The sequence below is a fragment of the Littorina saxatilis genome, linkage group LG9 (assembly GCF_037325665.1).
Source record: "Littorina saxatilis isolate snail1 linkage group LG9, US_GU_Lsax_2.0, whole genome shotgun sequence".
In the NCBI taxonomy this organism is placed as follows: Eukaryota; Metazoa; Mollusca; class Gastropoda; order Littorinimorpha; family Littorinidae; genus Littorina; species Littorina saxatilis.
In genome coordinates, this window is record NC_090253.1 from 35446012 (window position 1) to 35472818 (window position 26807).

The 26807-nt window shown below is 44.4% G+C and overlaps 2 protein-coding genes across 3 annotated transcripts in view; one reads left to right on the forward strand and one right to left on the reverse strand.

The window, feature by feature from the left end:
• LOC138975914 (uncharacterized) overlaps positions 1-20987 on the reverse strand; it is a 38477-nt gene extending 17490 nt beyond the window's left edge. The window contains exons 1-4 of the mRNA XM_070348679.1: positions 20852-20987; positions 16826-16946; positions 15835-15916; positions 11112-15284 (exon numbers count right to left, since the gene is read on the reverse strand). Of these exons, the coding sequence (XP_070204780.1) occupies positions 11112-15284; positions 15835-15916; positions 16826-16927 (4357 nt within the window). The 5' untranslated portion in view covers positions 16928-16946; positions 20852-20987. The remainder of the gene's footprint in view (positions 1-11111; positions 15285-15834; positions 15917-16825; positions 16947-20851) is intronic.
• Positions 20988-21277: 290 nt separating this feature from the next.
• On the forward strand, positions 21278-26142 carry LOC138975915 (otolith matrix protein OMM-64-like). 2 transcript variants are annotated; one of them, XM_070348681.1, is made up of 4 exons: positions 21278-21434; positions 21700-21832; positions 22380-22446; positions 22937-26142. In XM_070348681.1, exons 2-4 carry the CDS (start codon positions 21731-21733, stop codon positions 25279-25281), a joined length of 2514 nt encoding a protein of 837 aa, XP_070204782.1. In that variant the 5' UTR covers positions 21278-21434; positions 21700-21730; the 3' UTR covers positions 25282-26142. The 2 variants fall into 2 exon arrangements, with proteins under 2 accessions (XP_070204782.1, XP_070204781.1); XM_070348680.1 differs by having other exon boundaries at positions 21278-21429.
• Positions 26143-26807: the final 665 nt, after the last annotated feature.

The window sequence follows — 26807 nt, forward strand, 5'->3', positions numbered from 1 at the left end:
CACAGGAGAATGTTGGTCGGATAAATGTTGTGCATAATTTTACAAGATACAAGATACAAGATATTTATTCACCAATTTTGCAAAAGGATTTCATCTTGGCACGGCACGGTAAAAATAAAACAAGAAGAGCAAACGCTCGATCGAGTCACTTTCGCAGTTCTGAATATTATATGAGGCATCAGATGGACAGGAAGAAATTGCTATTCACAACACAATGAGTCACGTTCACATAAAATTTGAGCCCGGTCACTTTTATAGTTTCCGAGAAAAGCCCAACGTTAAGTTGTGTGTTGCCGAACAGAAAAGGCTAGTTATCTCCCTTGTTTTTCTGATAACGTTCGTAAAAGGCTACAGATGTAAATACTTTGATGTAAAGAATAATCCTACAAAGTTTCAATCACATCCGATGAACTTTGTCAAAGATATAAAATGTCTAATTTTTCCTTTGACGCTGACCTGTGACCTTGAAAAAGGTCAAAGGTCAACGAAACCATCGTTAAAGTGTAGAGGTCATTGGAGGTCACGACTAAACAAAATATGAGCCCGATCGCTTTGATAGTTTCCGAGAAAAGTCCAACGTTAAGGTGGTGTCTACGGACGGCCGGCCGGCCGGACGGCCGGCCGGCCGGACAGACTAACACTGACCGATTACATAGAGTCACTTTTTCTCAAGTGACTCAATAAAAACCAACCAGACACATATGCAGACACACATCACCATGCATGCATACATACGTACATTACACTGTCATGCACACACAGACACAACTCACACACACACACACACACACACACACACACACACACACACACACACACACACACACACACACACACACACACACACACAATTATTTACATACTCACACATAACCAGCCACATATCTACATCATTTTCCAGTGTAAAACTCTTAATCTAGTCTCTTGTGTTGACTGATAGGCAACTATCCAAGATCGTTCATCAATTTCTACATTAAACTTTCTCTTCCAAAATCCTCCGGAACATGGTACATCTGTTTTCATATTAATAATCTCTTTCCTATATTCTCTGGCACTTAAGACATTTTTGCCGTTAAACAGTGGTAAGGTAATACAAACATCATCAGTCATATTTACAACATTTTTCCTCATAAATAATGACACAGCAGCTTTTACAACATTATATTCAAGAATTCGGTTTGGCGAATATCCAATCAAATCACATATGTCTTGATATGATAATATGTCTCCCGAACGTACAATGTCAGTTAATACCAATACACCTCGTTGTATCCAACTTTCAAAAAATAAAACTTTGCCACTATACGTTATGCATGCATTATTCCATAGTAAAGTCGGCCCGACTGTCCCACGATCATAGTGGTTATTATCCAGCCAATATTTTAATACTGCTTTCCAAAAGTGTGATTTCACTAGGTCTAACCCTTTAAATCTTGCACTGTTTACATTCGATAAGAAACATTCAAAATGCTTTCCAAAACGCAAATACATCATCTTTGGAGTGAAACTCCAATTATCATTTTCATTTGATGTAGTCAGTTGTGAAACCCATTGTAATAAAAAAGAAATTTGCATTTGCCTAATATCGATCATTTTTAAACCACCTTTTTCAATTTCAAAACATAAAACGCTTCTTTTCACCTTTTCAAAGGCCTTCCGATTACAATCTCTTTTTCGCCACAAAAATCTAAACAATAAGGTATTGACTTCATTCAAAACACAGTCAGGTAATACAAACGCTTGCATAATATACACAAATTGTGAAATTAAAAACGTTTTCACAATACATATTTTCCCTACAATGCTCAAATTTCGCTTCTCCCATGCACAAATCAATCGCTTAATATTCCTTATTCTTCCAGTCCAGTTATCTTCTACCAAAGAAGCACTCTTATCACTACAAAAATATACACCCAAAATCTTCAACTTTTTCTTCCAAACAAAATTATAAAATGTTTCATCACAATGTTTTCTACTACCCAACCACATCGCCTCAGACTTTCTCTTATGTATCCTTAAGCCTGAAAAGCTAGAAAAGTCATTCATTATTTCAAGTGCATAATACATATCAATCTCATCCTTTAAACAAGAAGGGCAAAGCCCATACGACTCACATGCTTTACACATTTTTCCTACCAAAATACATGTGACCTTGACCCAAGGTCAAGGTCATCCAAGGTCATGCAACACAAAGCTGTTAATTCAAGACATAGGAAGTACAATGGTGCTTATTGGCTCTTTCTACCATGAGATATGGTCACTTTTAGTGGTTCACTACCTTATTTTGGTCACATTTCATAAGGGTCAAAGTGACCTTGACCTTGATCATATGTGACCAAATGTGTCTCATGATGAAAGCATAACATGTGCCCCACATAATTTTTAAGTTTGAAACAGTTATCTTCCATAGTTCAGGGTCAAGGTCACTTCAAAATATGTATACAATCCAACTTTGAAGAGCTCCTGTGACCTTGACCTTGAAGCAAGGTAAACCAAACTGGTATCAAAAGATGGGGCTTACTTTGCCCTATATATCATATATAGGTGAGGTATTGAATCTCAAAAACTTCAGAGAAAATGGGAAAAATGTGAAAAATAGCTGTTTTTTAGGCAACATTTATGGCCCCTGCGACCTTGACCTTGAAGCAAGGTCAAGATGCTATGTATGTTTTTTGGGGCCTTGTCATCATACACCATCTTGCCAAATTTGGTACTGATAGACTGAATAGTGTCCAAGAAATATCCAACGTTAAAGTTTTCCGGACGTCCGGACGGACGGACGGACGGACGACTCGGGTGAGTACATAGACTCACTTTTGCTTCGCATGTGAGTCAAAAAAGGGTGATATCGTCTGCATACAGAGCAATTTTAATAACAGTTGCAATATCAACATTGTTCCATAACGAGATTCCTTTAATACGTCTACACTGTCTTATTTTTGATGCCAACAATTCAATGGCCAGTACAAAGGCCAAACATGAAAACGGGCACCCTTGACGAATCCCGGCTTTCACATAAAAAAAATCAGACAACCATCCACAATACTGCACTGAGCTAACCGTGTCGTTCATTAACACAGTCACTCATTGAACAAATTCTGGCCCAAACCCGAATTTTTGAAAGGCTTTAATAATAAACTCTTTTGAAATACTATCGTACGCTTGAACACAGTCAATTGCGACCAACAGGCCAGGTAACCGCTGTGTATTTCACCACAACCCAACGCAAAGGAAACATGACACACTACTATTTGACATACCTTTTTGCATTCATTGAACTTTCCCCAATAAATTCGGCTCACATCAGTCGTACTAAAAGTTTGTCAAAACAGGACACACAGGCGATAACAAATACCCACCTGAATGGTGGTTCGCAACCACACACTAACGACCGTCGAGGCACGTAATGAATTTTGCAATCTTCCGACCACTATTTTTCAAGTCGGTTACTCCCATTACTGCAACCAATAACACAGCATGTTGACGTCATCGCTAATTTGGATGTAACGTGAGGTTTTTGTTATAACGTAGAGGAAAACACACCGTCCCGTTCAATTGCTTCCATCACGTTGAGCGCCTAGTGGTAAGGCGTCCGCCCCGTGATCGGGAGGTCGTGGGTTCGAACCCCGGCCGGGTCATACGTAAGACTTTAAAATTGGCAATCTAGTGGCTGCTCCGCCTGGCGTCTGGCATTATGGGGTTAGTGCTAGGACTGGTTGGTCCGGTGTCAGAATAATGTGACTGGGTGAGACATGAAGCCTGTGCTGCGACTTCTGTCTTGTGTGTGGCGCACGTTAAATGTCAAAGCAGCACCGCCCTGATATGGCCCTTCGTGGTCGGCTGGGCGTTAAGCAAACAAACAAACAAACAAAAATCACGTTGAGCAGACGATGCAGCGGTTGCTCGACGAAATTTCTCGTCCAACCAGAATCGCTTTGGGTATCACGTGAGTTTTCCTTCTTTGTACCATGTAAGTGCCGAAAATGTTAACTGGTGTATAACATTAACATGCTTCCATTTGAAACTTCTCGGTCTTCATCGTGGATTGACGCCCTCCCAAAGTCTAATTGAAGTTACGTTTTGAGGGAGTATGTAAAGTTTCAAAGTTCCAGCTAAACAGCGTGGAAGAAATTATAGTTTTCTTCTCTTTTTTTTAAATTTTTTTATATTTTTTTTTTACCTAAACTGACATGACCACGCTGTGACCTTGAAATTTGACTATGATCAATCAGAATTTGGTAATGTGTTACTTCCTTACTAACTGCCCGTTATGCCGGTTGGCATGCTTGGCATGTAGGGCATCAACGAAGGACCTCCACTCCTGTCTGTCTCAGTCTAGATGGTACCCCACGTATAGTTCAGGGTCTTCAGTTCTTCAACTCATGTTCGCCGCCATTTCCGCCGCCTTCTCATGACGATGGTCTCCATGCTTTCTTGATTGCACTGGGCAAGTAACTATTGATTTGAGATGGTGTTGGGCCAGAAGATCCGCAGGATATTCCGGAGGTTCTTTGTGTGAAAGGTTGACAACTTTGTCAAGTCGCTTTCCGTCATCCTCCAGCATTCTGAGACGTAGAGTAGTGTGGAGAGGACACAGCACTACTACAATCTCAGCTTGGTGGTAGTGCTGTATTCGCAGGACCTCCATATGTTATGAAGCATTCTTATGATCTAGATGTCATAACCTGCTCCTCCATCGTGTCGTACAATGCTGCCAAGGTACGCGAAGGCCTCAGTTGTGGGCAGGTCTGTTCCGTCTTCTTGGATTGGAGAGGGGGTTGGGATGTTCAGTGTCATTACCTCTGTTTTCTTGTGGCTGATCTTCAGGCCTACTTCCCGAGCGAAGGTGCTGTCTTGTCTTGCATGTGCTGGTGAGTGTGGGAGAGCAGTGCCAGGTCGTCTGCGAAGTCTAGGTCTTCCAGCGTAGAGAAGAGAGTCCATCTAATGCCTCTCGGTAGGTCTTCTGTTTTTAGCCGCATGACCCATGCAGTCGATGACCAAGTTGAAAAGTAGAGCTGACATCACGCATCCTTGCCTCACTCCTGTCTTCATATCAAAATACTGGTCGCTGTTTCCTACTTGGCATGTGAAGTTGTAAAAACTCTTGATCAGAAGGACAGTTTACGGTGGAATCCGATGGGCGCAAATTATTCGCCAAAGGCTGTTCCTGTGAATTCTGTCAAAGGGCTTTTCAAAGTCGACAAAGTTGATGTACAGCTGTCTCTGCCACTCTGTGCACTGCTCGATGATGTTGCGCAGGGCACATTATTTGGTAAGCACAACTTCTTCCCTTCCCAAAACCGGTCTGTTCGTTCCTGAGCTGTTTATCCACTGCATCTGAGATTCGCTGTAGGATAATCCTTGCGAAGATTTTGCTTGGAATTGACAAAAGGGTGTTTCTGCGCCAGTTGTTACAGTTGCTCAGGGTGCCCTTCTTTGGAACCTTATCGCAATGACACCCTTCGTCCAATCCTCTGGTATCTTCTTATGTTTCCATATGGCTGCAAAGAGTGGTTGTAGAACGTTACTTGGCAGCAAGTTCTGGGTCTGCCTTGACAAGCTCGGCGCTGAGGGGCTTTTCCATTTTTGATGAATCTAGTTGCAGAAATGATTTCATCTCTCTCTGGTGGATCAATGTCGACATCAAGGTCAGTCTCTGCTTCGTGTATGTCAGCCTCAGTGCATCCTGAACTCAGGTCAAAATGAGTTCGGCTCATTCTCTCCCTGACCAGACGCGACAGTCCTACGCGAATCTATCAAAACTAGGAATACAGAGTTATCTCCCATATGTTTTTCGCGAGCACTGATCTAAATTTGAGATCAGTGTTCGCGAGACGAAAATGATTGCAGTTGGCCGACTTCGACAGTGATCTCCGTTCTGTTCTTCACAGTTATGATAAAGACATCGTTCTAAGGTCAAAACAAGTGGAAATGTTGGGACTGCTGCCGGAAGGAGACCGTAATATATGGTTGCATCACTACAGAAAAAATCGTCTGCTTCAGCGAACGCCGAAACCAAACGGTTGATTATCACGTGACACTTTTGCCATATTTAGAGTTGTTTGCACAGTAAATACAGCCGCGAAAAAAATAGCTCCCTTGAAACTGTCTTACAAATCAATTCCTTTGTAATTTAAAAATTACACAACACCATGAAAAATCATTATCGACGATCGCGAATCTGCTTATATCAATAATACATTACAACAAGAAGGGCAAAGCCCATACGACTCACATGCTTGACCTTGACCTTTACAAATAACTAAACCTAGCAATGACATCATACACTAAGAACTGCTTTACACATTTTTCCTACCAAAATACATGTGACCTTGACCCAAGGTCAAGGTCATCCAAGGTCATGCAACACAAAGCTGTTAATTCAAGACATAGGAAGTACAATGGTGCTTATTGGCTCTTTCTACCATGAGATATGGTCACTTTTAGTGGTTCACTACCTTATTTTGGTCACATTTCATAAGGGTCAAAGTGACCTTGACCTTGATCATATGTGACCAAATGTGTCTCATGATGAAAGCATAACATGTGCCCCACATAATTTTTAAGTTTGAAACAGTTATCTTCCATAGTTCAGGGTCAAGGTCACTTCAAAATATGTATACAATCCAACTTTAAAGGACCCTTGCGACCTTGACCTTGAAGCAAGGTCAACCAAACTGGTGTCCAAAGATAGGGCTTACATTGCCCTGTATAGCATACATAGCTAAGGTTGCCATTCTCGATAACTTCAGAAAAAAATGCGAAAATGTGAAAAATAGTCGTTTTTAAGACAACAATTACGGCCCCTGTGACCTTGAACTTAAAGTGAGGTCAAATTGCCGCACATGTTTTATGAGATCTTGTAACCATACACCATCAGGCCACATCAGGTGTTGATAGACTTAATAGTGTCCAAGAAATATCCAACGTTAAAGTTTTCCGGACGGACGGACGGACGGACGGACGGACGACTCGGGTGAGTACATAGACTCACTTTTGCTTCGCATGTGAGTCAAAAAGCTCTAAATATGTAAACAAATCGGTTTCCTTGCCAGACAAGGAAACTCAAGGCATCCTGTCAGGGAGAGAATGACCTGAGTTCAGGATGGCCTCAGTGGTGAAGTGTTCTGCCCAACGAGCTTCCTGTTCTACTTCTGATGTGTGAAGTCTGTGATCGGTGAATCAGTGGACCCTCGGCACTTGCCACAGACTGTCTTGGTGATCTTGTACACCTTCCCTTGATCCCCTTTTACTGGAAGGGCGCTGGTTTGGTTCTGAGCGACGCTTAGTTCTCGAGATAGGTGTGACCACATGACGTCATTTATACTTTCGTCATCGAAGATCTTTCGTATTTCAATACACCGATTAACAGTTCCGCGGCCATTTTAGATTCGCACATGTGCACATCTTTTTCTACGAGCACTTTTCCTTCTTCTTCCTCTTCCGGTTTTCTGTTTTTGAGAAAATGCGCATCCGCAGATCGTTTTTTCGAGAGTTTTTTCTTCTTCTTCCTGTTCTGGTTGATTTGAGAAAGCGTAGATTCAGTCGGCAGAAAGTGCAATTTTGTAGTCTTCCAGCCCTGAAGTTGCTTTTGAGCGTTCGAAGAAAGAGTGTAACGGTTCTAAGGATCACATCGGGCACACAAACACGCGATTTTCCTTTTTTACATTTAGTCAAGTTTTGACTAAATGTTTTAACATAGAGGGGGGAATCGAGACGAGGATCGTGGTGTATGTGTGTGTGTGTGTGTGTGTGTGTGTGTGTGTGTGTGTGTGTGTGTGTGTGTGTGTGTGTGTGTGAGTGTGTGTGTGTAGAGCGATTCAGACTAAACTACTGGGCCGATCTTTATGAAATTTGACATGAAAGTTCCTGGGTATGATATCCCCGGACGTTTTTTTCTTTTTTTCGATAAATACCTTTGATGACATCATATCCGGCTTTTTGTAAAAGTTGAGGTGGCACTGTCACACCCTCATTTTTCAATTAAATTGATTGAAATTTTGGCAAATCAATCTTCGACGAAGGCCGGGGTTTGGTATTGCATTTCAGCTTGGTGGCTTAAAAACTAATGAGTGAGTTTGGTCATTAAAAATCGGAAACTTCTAATTAAAATTATTTTTTTATTAAACGATCCAAAAACAATTTCATCTTATTCTTCGTCATGTTCTGATTCCAAAAACATATACATATGTTATATTTGGATTAAAAACAAGCTCTGAAAATTAAAAATATAAAAATTATGATCAAAAATAAATTTCCGAAATCATTCTAAAAACTATTTCATCTTATTCCTTGTCGGTTCCTGATTCCAAAAACATATAGATATGATATGTTTGGATTAAAAACACGCTCAGAAAGTTAAAACGAAGAGAGGTACAGTAAAGCACAGCGCAATCGCTTCCGCGCCAAACAGGCTCGTCACTTTCACTGCCTTTTGCACTAGCAGCGGACTACGTTCAGTTTCATTCTGTGAGTTCCACAGCTTGACTAAATGTAGTAATTTCGCCTTACGCGACTTGTTTCCCCTTTGATTTGAACGCGTGCGCAGATCGTTTTTTGCGAGTATGTTTGTACTTCTTCCTCTTCCGCTTTCCTTCTTCGTTCCATGTTAACGCCGAAACTGTTAACTGGTGTATCAGTGTCATTTCCCAGTTCTGTGTTCTGCGGTCGTTTTGACTGACTTGACAAGTTGAGAAAACCAATGACATTTCATTTTTGCGAAGCAACTGAATATGAAAAGAAAAGAAAGCGTGCAGAAGTATGTTTGGGTCCTGCAAGACTTTATGACCAACGATTTCTCCCTTGGAAGAAAAAGAAGATGTCTGCTTTTTGTCTGCTTTGAAGGTAGGGAGATTTTACAGCGCACACGGTAAATTGCAAGTCGTATTGGACAAGAATGTTGTTAAATTCTTCTTTCTTCGAAGTACCATAGATTTGTTCTTGGCCATATTTTCGAGCTGTGCATTGTTATATTATGGGAAATACACGTTTGAACGCAAATTCGCAACGAAATTTTGATCATTTGCTCCGGAACTGCAACGTCGATTTGCCAAAACAAAAAATTCTGGCTCAATATGCGGAAACATGCTGCAGATGCAGGACACGAAACAGAAGAAGCAGAGGATCACGCTGTCTTCGATGCGACGCCTATTTTCGCGAGAGCTTTACTGAAGCAGACGCAAGAAACGAAACAGACTATGAACGGAGGATATCTTCGATTCTACGCTTATGGGCAACACAACAGACGTCTACGACTATGGTGGTAATTTACTCATCTAGTGCCCTGGGTCGTTATGTATAAGGATGATTGCAGAATTGCTATGAGTGTGGTGTGTGTGTATTTGTATGTTACGTTCAGTGAACTATATGTAAACAGTTAAGCTATGTTTTTTTCTCGTATTGTTTGGAATGAAGTGTGGGAGAAAGACGAACGCGTATGAAAAAAAGAGTATTAACTTATGACTGTCTATAACTATTTTGAGTATTTAATTCCTGACACCCGTTTATCTGCTCTTGCCTTCCGTTTCACTGTTTGGTCAGCTTCTCTATAGTTCTGTTTGCTCTGTTCCCTGACTTAGCCTCCATGACTCTTGTTCAAAACTCTCCTGTCTTCGATGGCTTGCCAGGTGGTTGCTGTTATCCAGTCCCTTTTCTTCTTTGCTTGGTTCAAAGACAGGCTTCGTTGGTCTGGTGGTAAGCTATTTTCACTTGCTCTCTGGTGTTGATTTCAATTAGCTGTGTGTCGTTCTCCAGGGCCTGGAACCTATTCTGTAACTGAAGAACAAAAGCTCTCTTCTTACTGGGATCATGTATAGCTTCTCCACATCAAACAATTGGCGTTCTGTAACCTGATGATGGTTGTTGCTGACATCTGCTCCCCTCCAAACTCTTAACATCTTGGAGTGATCATCTCCAGGTGCTGTTGATCATCAGGTGGTCGACTTAGTTCTTGTCTCTTCCCTTGGGGGAACACAACGTCGGTTTGTGAATGTCAAGGTGTAGAAAGAGGGTCCCTCCAATGACGAGGTCATAGATGGTGCAAAACTCTAGCAGTTTCTCTCCGTTGTCATTCATGAGTTGTCGTTTTCAACTTTGGCATTCATGTCGCCCAAGTCGTGCATTGGCGTGTCTTCTAACTCAGCTTGCAACTAGAATGCATCCTCATCTTTTTCATCGATGTCGTTTGTTGGGGCAAAACACTGGATGATGGTGGTGTTGATGTGCTTCCCCTTCAATCTTATCTTCAGGAGTCTGCTGTTGACAGGTTTCCACTCCATCAGACACTTCTCTGTCCCTTTATTCAGGATGATGGCTACCCCTTGATGATGTGAGTTGTCGTCTCTTCCTCAATGTCTCCCCTGTGATAGTTTTGGGTCTTACTGATCCTGTCCATCTGCTCTCGCTAACCCCAAGGATGCGTAGATTGCAGCGCCCTATCTCTGATATAACTTGGGCCAGTTTTCCAATTTCATACATAGTGCACACGTTCCAAAATCCTATCCTGGTCTTGCATTTGCAGGACCAGTGGATTGCGCTTTGTCAGACCTCGACCCTTGGACCTGTTCGCCTTGGGTGGCCCTGCCAGGAGACGCAAACCCCCTGACCGCGTCAAGGTGGCAATTCATCGGGCACCCATTACAAGGAGTCAAGACATGTTGGTCATGTGTTGAGGTCATCAAATCTAAGAAGCATGTGAAATTTAACAGCTCTATGTTCTAACCCCGACATAACCTGGACATTTGACGAGGTTTTATCAGACTTTAAGGCATGTATGTTAGGTCATCAAACCCTAGAGGTGTGTACACTTTCTAAGCTGTAGCTTCAAACATTTGTAGGACTTTGACATTTATTCCCATTTTGACCTGAATTCGACACAGCTGTGACCTTGACATTTCACGAAGATCAACCAGTTTTGCGTCATGTCTGGAAATAATTAAACCCTACAAGTGTGTACATTTTCAAAGCTTAATCTAGATTCCATAGCATCAAAGAAATGCTCAACGTTAAATTGTTCTTAGTTTTTGGGACAAAGGGCAGCCTTACACATACAGTGGTAATAACAAAGACCCTCCTGACAACTCAGGTGAGTCAAAAAGAACACCCTACCCTACCTGAATTAGGGCCATCCTCGTCCTGCTCCTCAAAGACCAGAGCCTCTTCTGGCTCGTCGTCCTCCTCCTGACCGTTGGACTCCATTTTGCTGACCATGACGCTCTTGACCATGTCGTCAGTCATCACCTCCTTGGCGTTGTCCTCGCCCTCGTCCTCGTCGTCAGTTTCGGGTGGGGAGGGGGATTGGGGACTGCGTACCCCTCGTGGTACTGTGGCGGCGGGGGCAAGGCGGTGAGCGGCGTTGCCTGTAGGGGGCAGGGCGCTGCGTCTAATCAGCTGCACGTCCTCCTTGTCCTTCAGCTCCCTGTCGTGCTCATCTTCCTCCTCTGTGTCCTCATCCCCCTCGGTGAACGCATCGTCCGTGTAGTAGTCCTTGCCCTCTACGCTGCGCCGTTTCCTCTCGCTTCCCTCGCTGTCATCGTCGCCGTCATCACCATCATCTCTTTTCTTATCGCCGTCCGAGTCATCACCCTGATCATCGTCAGAATCTTCTTCATCTATGCTGTCATTCTCCTCGATCTTCACCGTAGTTGTGGTTTTTGCATCAGGGGCATTTGATTCTGTGGCATGTTCTTTTTGCAATTGTTTCTCAATTTCAGGTTGGAAAAGAACCTGGATTACATCTCCTTCAATGTCACGTGTATTGCGAATGTTGTCACCGACACGTTTCAATATGTTGTGAACAGCGGTCTCTACGTCCCTCGCAGTCTCTGCAACTATCTGGGCTTTTGTCTCTGGGTCCATCAAGTTATTTCCCTTCCTCTTCTTGTCTGTTGGGCTGGCAGCGAATGGGGGAATATGATGAGGAATGACTGAGTGAGAACTGTTTAAAGTCACACTTTCGTTCATGCTTTCTTCTTCTCTGTTTTGTTGCGCAATTTCTGGGACATTTGTCAGTTGCGCCTTGAGCCCAGAGGACGTATCACGCACACTTCTGCTGACCGGATAATCCAGCATTGCTTTGATCCGTGCTTTTGCCTTTCTCTCTTCTTCTTTAAGGGCAAGTTTTGCTTTTTGTTTTTCTTGCCTTAATTCTTCTTTAGCCATATCCTTCTCCATTTGCAGATGTTCTTGGGCCTTTTGCTTTTCCAGAGCCATATCCATTTTTGCCTGCAGTTTTTGTTTACGAAGCGAAATCTGAGCCTTGATTTTTTCCTGTCTAATTTTTTTCTTTGCCTTCGTGTGCTCATCTTTGAGACTCGTGACAGATGACAGCGCCACAAATGATGGTTGCGACTCCTCTTTTTGACGTCGAAGCATTCCTGCAAATTTCTTCAAATCTTCCGCATCTTTCTCCATGACGTTATCATCTTCATCATCATCATCGTCATCGTCGTCGTCATCGGGAACAGTCGCAACGATAATAGGAACAGGAGTCTCCGCAGGGTTAGGCACTTGGCCAAGGGCATTAGTCAGGATGTCTTCTAGAGTGCGGTCAGCGTCCTTGTACTGGCTGACCACGTCTTCCGCATTGACCTTGACCTTGTCTACAGCGGGCTTGATCAGAACTACACTACGTTTGAGCAGACGAGAGGAGGCTGCATTCTTGGCTTCATCACTCGTAACTGATCTTCTCCACCTCACGTTCTTAGGGTTGACTATGTTTCCACTGGACAATCTAGGCCTGGCGGCAGATTGATCGTTTGAACCTCCTGCAGACCCCAGGCTTGCGTGTCTTTTGCTCCTTATCCAACCTTCGGGCAAGGCCAGTAACTTTGCTTTGTAATCTGAAATAGGGTGCCAACCTGCAGACTCCTCTCTCTTTCTTTTACGAATGCTGATACTCCTTTTACCTCTTTTTGATCTACTGGCATTTTTCACTTGTGAACGTCCGCTTCCTGTTTTGGTGGAGGGAGTTTCAGTAGTGGTTGGCTTTTCCACAGGTTTTGTGTTCTTGTTCGTCAATGTTTGCAGATAAGAGGGCGGTACAAGTGTGGTGCTAGTAATAGGCTTCCGGCTTGAAGTTGCAATGCGAGGTTTAACTTTTGATCTGGGATGGCTTTGAGGAATATTAAACCCATCAGAGTCATTAGAGTCTTCTGGGATTTCAGCAAGAAATGTTTTCAGGTGTCTTCTGTGCCTCTTGTTAATAATGCGAGGCTCAGCATCAGCAGTTCCTATTTCGTGTTTTCTATTAGAACGTTTTTGGTTCTGGCTGTCAGAAGCAGGAGAGTCTGCAGAGGGTGTCATGCCTCGTATTAAATGTGTTGCTGGAGGCACCATGTCCTTGGAGTGGCTCCGAATCTTGACGACGTGTGGCAAATCGGTTTCTTCTGCTTCATCGTCATCCTCGTACTCCTCCGAGTCCTGTGATATGCTGTCGGCAGCCATGTCTAGCGCGATGTCGTTCAGTTTGGTTTCCTCAGCCTCCTGGTCGTCAGCGTCATCCTCATCCCTCTGATCCGCCCTTCCGATCAGCTCGGCCACCTCCGCGTCGTCCCGCTTGATGCGCTCTTCTCTCTCACCTAACGCTGCCCTCTTCCTGCGCCGCGTCAGGTCATCGCCAGTGATCTCATCTTCCTCGTCTTCCGCTTCCTCCTCCTCCATCTCCTGCAGGATTTGACGAATCACTGGTGATGATCTCTTTAAGCGGATCACTGGAGAAGATCTCTTCTGGCCGTCAAATCGCGAAGGCCTCATTTTGGAAACAAATCGTGTGTGTGGATCCAAAACTCGCACAGACCTTTTAAGGCGTTGAGGCTGCTGGTCTTTCCCGCTCCTTTTTCTCCTGAGATGCTCGCCGGAAGCACCTTCCTCGTTGTCCACCATTTCATCAAGCATATCAGCTAGAGCGTTTTTGAGTGTATCTCCAGTGTCGTCATCATCTTCCGGATTATCATCACCGCCGTCATCTGGCTCAGCTCTGGGCACTCGCTTCGACTGATATTCTCGCTTTCGCCGCTTTATGCCCAGCTCTAGGCCATCTTCCATTTGATTTCCAGTATCATCATCGTCGTTGTCGTCATCACCAGCGTCGGCATCATCATCATCGGCATCATCTGAAGAGTCGTTTTCAATAGTCTCAAGTATAGCGTTTTGTCTTTTGGTTCGTTTTGTGGAAGGCAAAGTAATATAATCGTCAGCCTTGCCTCGTACGTTCTGTTCGACGCGAACCATTGGTTCTCTTTTTTTCCTAAGCCCCGAAAGATCATCACTTTCCAGATCATCGTCGTCGCCACTATCGTTTTCACTGTCATTGCTGCCATCGTCGTCTGTATCGTCGCTGTCTGCATCTTCATCGGGATCGTTGGAGTCATCGTCTGTGTCCAGGTCGGACTGTCGTCTGAATCGTCCAGCAGTGTCCCTCGTGACGTTTTCGGGGTCAAGGCTTTTGTCTTCGTTTACCTCGTTCGTCAACTGTGGCTGCCTTCTCTTCCGCAACGTTGTTAGGTCGATACCACCATCATCGTCATCATCCTCTTCATCATTACCGCCTTTTTGGACGTCTTCTTCAGGGTCAATAACATCTCCTTTCCCTGAATCTACATCTGCAAGAGCGTCATCACCACTTGAATCATCATCAGCCTCTGCGTCTCCGTTACCACTGTCGGCACTTCCACCGCCGGTTGCATCGTCGTCGTTGTCGTCGGCTTCTCGTCGTCTTCTGTCCGGTAGTGGGTCAGGAGGAGAGTGGTGGTTGCTGAGGTCTGCGTCACGACGCTGTCTGTGGTCTTGTGTTGCCCTTCTGACCGCTGGTGATGCACGTGCAAGACGTAGTGATGCTGTCTGTGGCCCTGACTCACGTTGAAGGCTTGGCTGCTGTCTGCCTGCCTTACCTGTCTCACGGAATGCACCTCGTTGCGCCGCCACGGAGCGGTGTGAAGCGGGCAGCATAGAGACCACCGCGATGTCTCTCTTCGCTCTGCGCTGGTCTGGAGACGAGGACAGGGATACGGCAGGGACAGGGGAGACGTCGCCAGACACTGACGACCGCTTGCTGATCAGACGCCTGCGTCGTGCTGCTCTTGGTGAGTCTCGGTGCTGCAGGGTGGGGTGGGAAGCAGCCGATCGTTGGGCTCTACTGGGACTGACGGCAGCCGCGTTGTCAACTGTCTGTCCGGACGATTCCTCGTCGCCTTCTAATGCCAGGCTGCTCGACTTGAGGGTGACGCGGATTTTGCTCGGGTACACTCCCTGGGGGTCGTCAACGTCTTTCTCCAGTCCACTGGCTCCTGCAACAGAGAGACAGAGAAACAGATAGACAGAGAAACAGATAGACAGAGAAACAGATAAACACAGACAGACATACAGACACAGACAGACATACAGACCGACCGACCGACCGACCGACCGACCGACCGAAAGACACACACACGTACACACACACACACACAAGTTCTCGGACCCACATAAAGATCATCTTACAATCGCACGCAAGACCAACCAGTGAAACGTGCCATACACTTTGCACACAAGCGGCCATCCAATCGATACAAAATTATAATTTTCTGCAATGAGATTGAGAGCATGATTCGCAAACACAAAGATGCAAAGAGTACAGAGCTGGCGGCTCACCGAAAAGTCCCTCCAGCATCAGCATGTTCTTCAAGCTAAAAATGGAAATTAATTGATTATTTTTCTTGAAAAGAAAGATACTTCATTACAATTGCTAGACCGTTTTGTCGGGTCTACTCTATCAGTTCATGTGCGTGTGGAGATCGTCCAGCCCCAGATGAGACAAATTGACGGAGAGGCAGGCTCACGACAGGCAAAGAAACGCACCTGTAACTAATTTGGTGTTCTTGTTGTCGCTGATAAGATCCAGGTCAGTTTCAGGAACCTCAACTTTGGCCACAGCTACAGTCTGCAACACAGCATGTACTTTTGTTACTCATGCTTTTCCTCTGTAACCACACTCACCTGGTTTTTTGTCTTGGCAATGGTCACATTAAAGACTAGAGAAGTCAGGTGCATACAACAAAATGCTCTGAATAGAAAATTGAATGGTCTTTCCAATGGTAGTCAGAAGTGTTTGGTTTGTGCACATTCAGATGTTTTGCAGATTTTAAAATACGGGGCTATGGTTTTTGTCAGGTCGATTTTAGGGGTGACCTTGATTGTCTGGCTGTGAGGGAATGCCTATACAAAGTACCATCAATAAGACAAATGATATGAACTAACATATTTACCTTAACCTGCATATAAAGTTTAACTAAAATGTATGGCGTTTTCATGCTTTTCTCAGCGTGCGAAATTTCTTGCAATAAGTTTTTGGCCAAGTTTATCGATAATCTTGAGTAGTTTACGTCAAGACCTTGAGTTTGAAAACATAAGAAAATTGTAACACATAGTTTTTGGTTCCAGTAGCAGATAATATTTAGTTGTTAGAACACAGTCTTTAGCCCGGATCGTGATTACTGTGATAAGGTGATTTCGAGTATATTTCAAAATGTCAAATTTAATCGTGACAGTAAGACAATGACTGACATAATGGTCTGTGGTCTCCGAAGGAGCGGCGTTACAGTGGTCCTAAGCCCCCGCCCCCACACTCCCACCCCCCACCCCTTCACAATATATCATCACCTCGTGGCAGTAACACCGAGAGATTACATACACATCAAATTGCTGTCTGATCGAGGCAGATGAAGAAATCAGACAGATAGGACTTAACCATATATTTGCGCGCGCGCGCGCGCGCGCGCGTGTGTGTGTGTGTGTGTGTGTGTGTGTGTGTGTGTGTTCTACCGTATGCATCATAACGACATTAAGATACCTGACAGGAGACGGTAGAGATAAACATCAGAATGACCACTGCAGCCCACACGTGTGTCGATGATCTTGACCCACTTCCTACTCTCCCTTGTGTGGAATCCATTGTCGTTAGAATCTACATTCTGGAAAAAATACCTCATCTTTAAAAAGAAAAGTGTGCATGTTTTCGCAAAACATCAAAAGAGATTGTGTGAAGGATGTGCTTGGAGTTGACCAATGCGATAGTTCTCGCTAGGAGTTGAGGGCGAATAACCCCTGAGGGCCCCAAAGGGTTTAAAATCGTGATCGTGATTGGCGTTTTTTGACCTTTCTGTGACCGTGATTGCCGAAATTTCCATTTCTGTGATCGTGATGGGACTTTGCCCGTGATCCGTGATGACAAAAAAAATCAAGTCTCGTGATCGTGATCGTCATTTGTTTTCGTGATCGTGATGGGCATTATTGCAAAGCATTTTATTTTCAACGTACATTTTTCACAGCTGTATCACTCTATGATCCTCTATTCGTCAAGGAGCCAATACCGATTGAAGGGAAGCAAGAACACATTCAGAAATATGATTTTGACAGCGATTGCTTCCCTTTAAGAGAACCAATCACACAAAAAAGAGATCCAATCAGAAGGCAAATTGCAAAAGTCTGCCAAACTTCTACCAATGGAAGGGCTTCGTGCAAAAGTTTTGAGTGCATTCAGTCAAATTCGAATTCGAAGATCAAATATGGCGTGCAGCGGTACTGTCATCGAACTTCTGTTATATTTTGTGGATTCAAGCCAGACCAAAGCAGGCGGCGAGAATGCCTTCCTTGGTGGAAAGGTCAGGCTACGGGTCGGTCTTTCCGAAGACGAAATATCAAGTTATGTTGATCTATGTTGCACTATGACTGTTCTGAATGCAGGCAAAGATCTTGAAATTTGTTCAAGGTCTTTGAGTTTGAGTGAGATCATTGACATTGTCGACATTGCCACGTCCGGCTATCACTCGCTCAGTGTGACCTCGACTGGCTCGAGATCGAGTCTGCGTGTAGCCTTAACCGAAACTAGAAATGTGTTTTTCATCCCAGCAACGTGGACACGCTTGGCATAGATTCTAATTGTCGCTTCTTTGCATTAAGCTTGGATTTATGTTAGCGCCTGTAAACTTTAATATCAACAATGGGTTAAATTCAGAAACAATGGCGGGGAGACGTGCCAGTTTGGGTCACTTGATCCTCATGTCAAAGACGATCAAAGTCATGTTCGTTGGGGACTGATTTTGTCAGGCATGCTACTTTTCCGGTTATTGCCGGAAATCCGATAAAGCCGTTTTCAAAATCCGGTAAAGTCAAATTTATTCCGGTGAAGTTGAAAAATTTCCGCAAAAACGATCCGTGTGAATATCGCGCAACGCAACCGGGCGCCGGTCTCAATGAAGCCAGCGCACAGTAGTGTTGTTTTCACCAGTTTGGAGGTGTGTTGAATGGTGGTGGGGGAAGGCTAAAATAGGATTTTTAACAAGATCACAACACTATTACAGCCCTGAAAATGATGCCCAGAATGCACCAGATTGCACAGATTTTAACCGTTTTTTGAAAAAAAATTCGGGGGGGCATGCCCCCGGACCCCCCTAGTTGGCTTGCCTGCTTCGCAGGCTCAGGCTTGTGGCTTCGCCACTGGCACTGGGCGCTTCTTTCAGGTAAAACCATTTTTGGCCTGTAGCATTCCTGTTTCTTTTTTAAGGCCATGAAACCAGGCGATGGTGTACCTCAAATTGTATGGCAAAGTTGAAAATAAAGAACCCTTTAATTTCAATCCACCCAATAGTTTTTGAGAAAATGGGTTTACAAGATTTAGCTCTGGAAATGTGAAATTGTGCATATATATTCATGTGTGTGAGTTGAATGTGTATAAGTGGAGAGAGAGAGAGAGAGAGAGAGAGAGAGAGAGAGAGAGAGAGAGAGAGAGAGAGAGAGAGCAATGAAAACAACATTCTTGTTACTGATTACAAATCATGATATGTATTTCTATGTGTGTATGAAAGAGAATTAAAAAAATAATAATAAAAAAGTGCAACAGTTCTCACTTTGTGTTGAATAAACAATAGATCCAGAGGAGCGAATTTAATTACTGTGTGGTTGTGTTTACTTTGACACGTGCTTTCTGTACATGCAACTTTTACCGTGACCGTGATTTGCCACTGGTGTTCGTGATCGTGAAAACAAAAGTCAAGGTAACTGTGATCGTGAAAGCTAAAATTTTCCTTCCCGTGATCGTGATGATACCCCCCCTTTGGTGCCCTCACCCCTGGTTGCTGGTGCTCGTCCCTGCGGAGAAGTCTTGTCAAGATCTTCCTTCAAAGGTACGGTCCTTCCCGTGTAAATGATTCTGCTTACCATCTCAGATCTGTTCAGGCTTTTACATGGGATAAGATCACCCCTCCACTTACAAAACATCAAAGGCCTGATTTTCACTAAATACCAGGAGTGTCAGTTACGAACTTAATTCATAAAAAAAATATCCCACCCTGCAGAGAAAGCAGCTGGGCAGTTCATTTGTGGTATGTGTCCAAGTGGAGGTAAAGGAGCCTGGACAGATCTGAGATGGTGACACCAATCTTTTACACGGGAAGGACTGTGTGACTACATTTTCAAAATCCTAGCGATTATTTCGCTGACTGACCAGTTCACTAAATTCATTACACAAGCGTTCCCCACCGGTTTGTTATCATAGTAAGTCTAGAGACTGCTTCAAACGAGCGGAGGGTCAATTTCTCGTTCAAATCACGCGAACGCAAAGATAAACAAATAACAAGTCGCGTAAGGCGAAAATACAATATTTAGTCAAGTAGCTGTCGAACTCACAGAATGAAACTGAACGCAATGCCATTTTACTCGTAGCATCGTCAGGCCACCGCTCATGGCAAAGGCAGTGAAATTGACAAGAAAAGCGGGGTAGTAGTTGCGCTAAGAAGGATGGCACGCTTTTCTGTACCTCTCTTTGTTTTAACTTTCTGAGCGTGTTTTTAATCCAAACATATCATATCTATATGTTTTTGGAATCAGGAACCGACAAGGAATAAGATGAAAGTGTTTTTAAATTGATTTGGACAATTTAATTTTGATAATAATTTTTATATATTTAATTTTCAGAGCTTGTTTTTAATCCGAATATAACATATTTATATGTTTTTGGAATCAGCAAATGATGGAGAATAAGATAAACGTACATTTGGATCGTTTTATAATTTTTTTTTTTTTTTTTTTTAATGATTTTCCGATTTTTAATGACCAAAGTCATTAATTAATTTTTAAGCCACCAAGCTGAAATGCAATACCGAACCCCGGGCTTCGTCGAAGATTACTTGACCAAAATTTGAACCAATTTAGTTGAAAAATGAGGGCGTGACAGTGCCGCCTCAACTTTCACGAAAAGCCGGATATGACGTCATCAAAGACATTTATCAAAAAAATGAAAAAAACGTTCGGGGATTTCATACCCAGGAACTCTCATGTCAAATTTCATAAAGATCGGTCCAGTAGTTTAGTCTGAATCGCTCTACACACACACACACACACACACACGCACGCACATACACCACGACCCTCGTTTCGATTCCCCCTCGATGTTAAAATATTTAGTCAAAACTTGACTAAATATAAAAACGATTAATGTAAACTGGAAATATTTCACATGTTTGCACAAACAAGAAGACCCTTCGTTCAGAACCCGGAGCAAGCCCACAGCACACCTCTCCCATTCGCCCCACAGTCAGTGAGTCACACAGAATGCTCTAAACATATATTTATCACGCAAAAATATACATCCTTGTGCATCGTGAAAACGTTTTGCAGATGTTACACGCAGCAGAGCCGCGTGAAACAAAGGAACAAAATAAGTCAACAAAGAGTAAGAAAACTTGACAAACATGGACAGCGAAAATTAAAAAGAGGAGCGACTGGGGCATAGGCTATAAATTATAGGCTGAGGCAGATCCAGATAGAGGTACACAGACAGAACGAAAAAATGTAGAAGTGTTATTACGGTAGAACAAACCTCTAACAATTCCCAGTCAGGTTCTGTACCGCCCACGTCGCCAGTTTGCCATGCTTACTTTTCACAAGAACAAGAAGAAAGCACTTCATCAATCGAATTCTCTCCTCATTTCCACATTTGACGTAACTATTCAGTTGTTTCAAGTGACGCAGGATTTTAGAAAAAAATGTTGGGTCATTTTTATGACGCACTCCCCCAAACTACGTAAGGGAGTAGAGAGATTTCATCATCTTAATTCCAGATCGGCGGAAAACAAAGAAAGACTAAGAAATGTTGAACTAATTATTGCACTTGATATGAGTAAGAACACATGGTTTCATGGGGGTTAACAAGATCCTGAAATTCTTTTGGTGTTTGTCTTCGAAATGATGACGTGTTTTTGTCGCATCATCAGAGCGCATGACGTCTTATTTAGGTAGCGTCACGTCAAAGACCTACGATTTTCAGGCTAGGAACACAGCTTTGAATGGCAACAGATCGAAGAAGAATCACATTCTCAGCTAGGGCTCTGAAGACAAAAACAACGTACAGGGGAAGACCTGCGCTTACCCAGCCTACATTTCATCTTTCCAGAGAACGTAAAGTTGCGACAACTTTTCACTATCTTTTTCTTAGTCGTTTTGTGTAGTGTTTTCCCATAGTTTGCCTCACACCTTATTGATTTGTTTGTTCATTCGCCTACCCCTGCATGCTACCTCTAATTCCTAATTTGTAGTTTAAAAAAACCCTAACATGACTGCCTGAGCCAGTCTCGTCTGCTTCCATTATGAAACTTCCATTATGGACTTGAACGTGCATAGTTAACCTATACAGCTCAGTAACTTCTACAATACATATTTGTTTAATAGAAGGACCGGACGGAGGAGCAGGCTCCATGCGATGAAGGTGACAGGGAAGGCAGGAGGAGGGAGGTGCACATCATTAGATGTTCCTCTTGCCACCCTCACCATCCTACTCTCTATCTCCATTGCTGGGAACAAGGTAGGAAAGTCTGAGTATTTGTCTTGAACTAAAGAGACCAAGTTACTTTTCGACCTTTATGTCTGTGTGTGTATGTGTGTGTGAAGGGGGGGGGGTGAGTTGGTGCGGGTGAACATGTGCGTGTACGTTGTGTGTGTGTGTGTGTGGGGGGGGGGGTGAGTGGGTGGGGTGAGCGGGTACGGGTGTGTGTGTGTGTGTGTGTGTGTGTGTGTGTTTGCGCGTGTGCGTGCGTGTGTAAAAGACTAAAAGTAAAACACAAAAGCAAGTGTAATTCAGTGGCGTAGCAAACAAGCAGGCAAACAATAGAGCATTTTCATAGTTCTGGTAACAAATATTTCATACTCTGAGCTTTTTTTGGATATGGTCTCACTACATCACTCCGTGCTTTTAATTTGCTGCATCATGATTCCACTCTGTCAAAGACCTATCCACACTGTCATTCTGTTGATTCCCGTATTTCCTCAGCTCGTTCCAAGTATGGTGGTATGGTTGGTATGGTATGGTATGGTATTATGCATTTGTTTGACAAGTGAATTTTCTGATGCAGGCTGCCCACGTCATCGAATCGGAGCTCGCCCTTGTCAGTGAAAACCAAAATGCTCTGGGTGTAACAGGTGTGGTACTGTTGATGCAATAATGGTTGCGTGTTATTACTTTACTATGGCTGCCCCCTCCCCCCTGTATAAACCGACAAAACCCGCATCAATGTAAACAAATTACGCGGATACCATTGTATGTTAAATTAAGTTCTTGCAGTCTTTGAATAACAACCTAAAAGGGTGACTAAAAGGTCACGTAAAGCCCGCCTCTGGGGTTTAAGTTGTGCAAGTGCATGTATTAATTGTTGCTGCATTCTCCAGTGTCAAAATCAGTCTCGTGGACGTCTTACTAAACACCTGTGTGTGTTATGTGTGTGTGTGTTATGTGTGTGTGTGTGTGTGTTGTGTGTGTGTGTTGTGTGTGTATGTGTGTGTGTTGTGTGTGTGTGTGTTATGTGTGTGTGTGTGTGTGTGTGTGTGTGTGATGTGTGTGTGTGTGTGTGTGTGTGACATGTGTGTGTATACATGCGCGCGCCCGCGTGTGTGTGTTTGTGTGTCTTTACAGGTGTCAGTGGCCTGAAGAAGGACGTTGACAACCCCCAGGGCAAAATCGCCGCTGACCGCAAGTCGAGAAGCTTGGCATTACAAGGCGACGAGGAATCGTTTGGACAGACGGTTGACAACACGGCTGGCGTTAGTCCCAGTAGAGCCCAACGATCGGCTGCTGGGAAGCTGCAGCACCGGGACTCACCAAGAATAGCACGACGCAGACGTCTGATCAGCAAGCGTTCGTCAGTGTCTGGCGACGTCTCCCCTGTCCCTGCCGCATCCCTGTCCTCGTCCCCAGACCAGCGCAGAGCGAAGAGAGACAGCGCGGTGGTCTCTATGCTGCCCGCTTCACACCGCTCCGTGGCGGCGCAACGAGGTGCATTCCGTGAGACAGGTAAGGCAGGCAGACAGCAGCCAAGCCTTCAACGTGAGACAGGGCCACAGACAGCATCACTACGTCTTGCACGTGCATCACCAGCGGTCAGAAGGGCAACACAAGACCACAGACAGCGTCGTGACGCAGACCTCGGCAACCACCAATCTCCTCCTGACCCACTACCGTACAGGAGACGACGACAAGCCGACGACAATGACGACGATGCAACCGGCGGTGGAAGTGCCGACCATGGTAACGGAGAAGCAGAGGCTGGTGATGGGGATTCCTACCCGCAGAGTGGTGGTGACTTAACTGACGCAGACCTCAGCAACCAACACTCTCCTCCTGACCCACTACCGGACAGGGGGCGACGACAGGCCGACGACAATGACGACGATGCAACCGGCGGTGGAAGTGCCGACCGTGGTAACGGAGAAGCAGAGGCTGGTGATGGGGATTCCTACCCGCAGAGTGGTGGTGACTTAACTGACGCAGACCTTAGCAACCAACACTCTCCTCCTGACCCACTACCGGACCGGGGGCGACGACAGGCTGACGACAATGACGACGATGGGGATAGTAGCGGAGACGTGGACGATGCCGAAGAGGGTGATGCTGATGACAGCGGAGGGGATGCAGATGATACAGATGATGACGACCCTGCTGACGACGGGGGCATCGATGACTTTGACGACAGCACTGACTTTGCCATGTTGCGAAAGAAGAGAGGAACGGATGTGTCAGAAGACACAGTCAAGGCCGGAGCAAAACTGGACGACAGTTTGGACTCAGATGACCCCTTGACCCACACTTCCTTGAGCGATGCCCAACAAGGATCACTGGCTGACCATAATGCTGACGGTGGCGCTAAGGATGCTGGTAGTGACTCAGGCGTAAATGACACTGATGACAACAACAATAATCGTAATGATAACGATGCTGTCGACAGTAGCAATGGAAGGGACAATGGCAGTGATCCCTTGAAGTTAAAGGAAAAAAGAGCATCTGGGAGCTCTCAGACAGAAGAACACAGAGCGAAAGACAGCACAGCTGTTGTGGGTGCACGCCAACACACGAGTGCCTTTTCACACCGAAGATATCCCAGGCAAAGTGACGACCAAAATGGCGATGTGGACGGTGGAGATGGAGGTGCAGATAACAGAGACGCCGATGGTAACGGAAACGACCCCATTGAGAGTAACGACGGTGGTGGCGATGGAGATGAGTTTGCAGACCAGGGAGGCCTGCGAAAGAAGAGAAAGGGCGATTTAGGGCAAAATCTGACAGACCCTCGGTTTGACAATGCGCGACGCAGGCGACAGGCAGACGTAGTACAGGACATAATTTCTGCAGACGACGAACTAGATGATGCTGACGACAGCGACGACATCGATGACAATGCTGACGACGATGACGAGGATGTAATTGACCTCGCAATGTTTCGTAAGAAGCGTGAGATAGAAGGCGGCCATAAGACTCAAATTAGTGTTCAACACCGCACAGCTCACAGTGACGCCACAAAATTTGTCTCGAGCTCAAAACCGGGTTCTCGGCAAAACACACCAGTAGACAGTGATAACACTCGTATTTCGTCTGCTAGCACCAGTAATAAGGCTGTGAGCGATACTGTTCACAAAGACGGCACTGACACGACAAAAAGAGCGCCGGGCGACAAACAGCTGGACTCCCTGGAACAACTCCTTTGGTCTAATCCACAGAGGTTCTCCAACGGCCAGCACGACGCCCGGCAAGCCGCCACACACCCTGCATCTACTGAAGTAGAAGGTCGCGAGGAAGAGGTGATAGTAAGCGACATGGATGTCTTACTAAACGACCTGATAGACACTGACGAGCTGGACACTGTGGTGGATGAGAGCATAACTTTCAAACGTAAGAGAAGCGTGGCAGGCCGCGACAAGCAGCGACCCCCACATGGCCGTCTGGCGCTCGCTCCTCCTATGGAGAAGGAGGGACATAGGCGTTAATTAAGCGGCTCACCGCGCGTGATGCTCAACGTGCAACAGGATAGAAGTGTTACACACTTTTTAGACACTGACTTTGGCTCAGTAGACAGCAGTAGGTGTGGCATACGTTGAGAGAGGTTTCTTGTATGGATAGAAATAATGACGAAATCATGTATGTAGTATTTGTGTAAGTCGGTGGCAAGTACTAAAGCTAGACTACTAATGCTGCAATATCAAATATACATGTAATGACAAAGACAGCTAACACTGGTCGCCAGACAGGCAGCACTGGTACACATGGTGAAACAGGTGTTGACCTGAGAGGCCGTGTGCTAAGGTGCAGAGACATACTAAGGAACTTTTGGTGTAAGTTGGGGGATAACTTGCTTGGGAAGTTGTGTGCTTATGTAAGTTAAGGATTTTAAGCGGTATTCATGCAGCTTATTCCATGTGTGTGTGTTTGTGTTTGTGTTTGTGTGAGTGTGTGTGTGTGTGTGTGTGTGTGTGTGTGTGTGTGTGTGTGTGTGTGTGTGTGACCCTTTTGTGTGTGTGTGTGTGTGTGTGTGTGTGTGTGTGTGTGTGTGACCCTTGTGAGAAATGCAGGTATATTATGCACAGAACTGACTTTTTTGATATCATCGTAACAGCAGTATAATTTACGTAAGTATATGTGGTTACCTGCGTGCGGTGCGGCATACTTTTGATATTTGTACGAATTTATAGGTATAGTTTCGTCCTATAATTTTAAGCTAGATTTCTAGTGATTACGTCGCGGACTGCTGGTGCATGCTGTTTATGCATTCCACGTCTTTTTCATCTTTTAGTCCGGACAGTAGTGTTTGTTTTGTTTTTATTCTTTTAATTAAAAACACTGAACAAGAACCCTGATTCGATGCTAATCTCAGAAGAATGATTAAAAACACTGTTTTTGTCGTCTTCACTCTCTCTCTCTCTCTCTCTCTCTCTCTCTCTCTCTCTCTCTCTCTCTCTCTCTCTCTCTCTCTCTCTCTCTCTCTCTCTCTGTCTCACCCTTTAAATTATTATGATTAATGTGTAGCGACTCATGACCAGTGCATGCCTTGGTGGAACAGACACTGCCTTGACTGAATTCATTCTAATTGGGGGGTGGTTGCCAAATATGGACCACTTTTTGTTTCTTGCTGATAACTTAGCTTGTTTTCTTGCAAAGAAGTTTCATTTAGTATTTGGTAGTCCTTCTCTCTTAGGTTAACCGTTAGAGTGAATTAGCTCTGATATACATTCACTGAGCAAAAATGTAATACAGAAAAATTCACAAATGGTTCATATTAGGAGCCTGGGCACCTAATATGGACCAGTGAAGAGGCCTTCACGAATCACTGTAAAAGCCCCTTGTACTTCAAAATAACATAATACAACTTAGTGTGCAAGTCAGACTAATTCAAATATGCTTTAGATGTATCTGTTTCGGGTTGATGACAACATTATTTGAAGCACAACAGGAAATTAAAGAAACTTATCAAAAACAGATTGGAAATAAATGAAATTATCAACTTCCACAAAACTAA

What these genes read in the sequence shown, in the direction of transcription:
- LOC138975915 (XM_070348681.1), top strand. Translation starts at nt 21,731, where the DNA reads ATGAAGGTGACAGGGAAGGCAGGAGGAGGGAGGTGCACATCATTAGAT. An exon ending in TCTCCATTGCTGGGAACAAG is followed by an intron (nt 21,833 to 22,379) that starts GTAGGAAAGTCT and finishes TTTCTGATGCAG; the next exon opens with GCTGCCCACGTCATCGAATC. An exon ending in AAATGCTCTGGGTGTAACAG is followed by an intron (nt 22,447 to 22,936) that starts GTGTGGTACTGT and finishes GTGTCTTTACAG; the next exon opens with GTGTCAGTGGCCTGAAGAAG.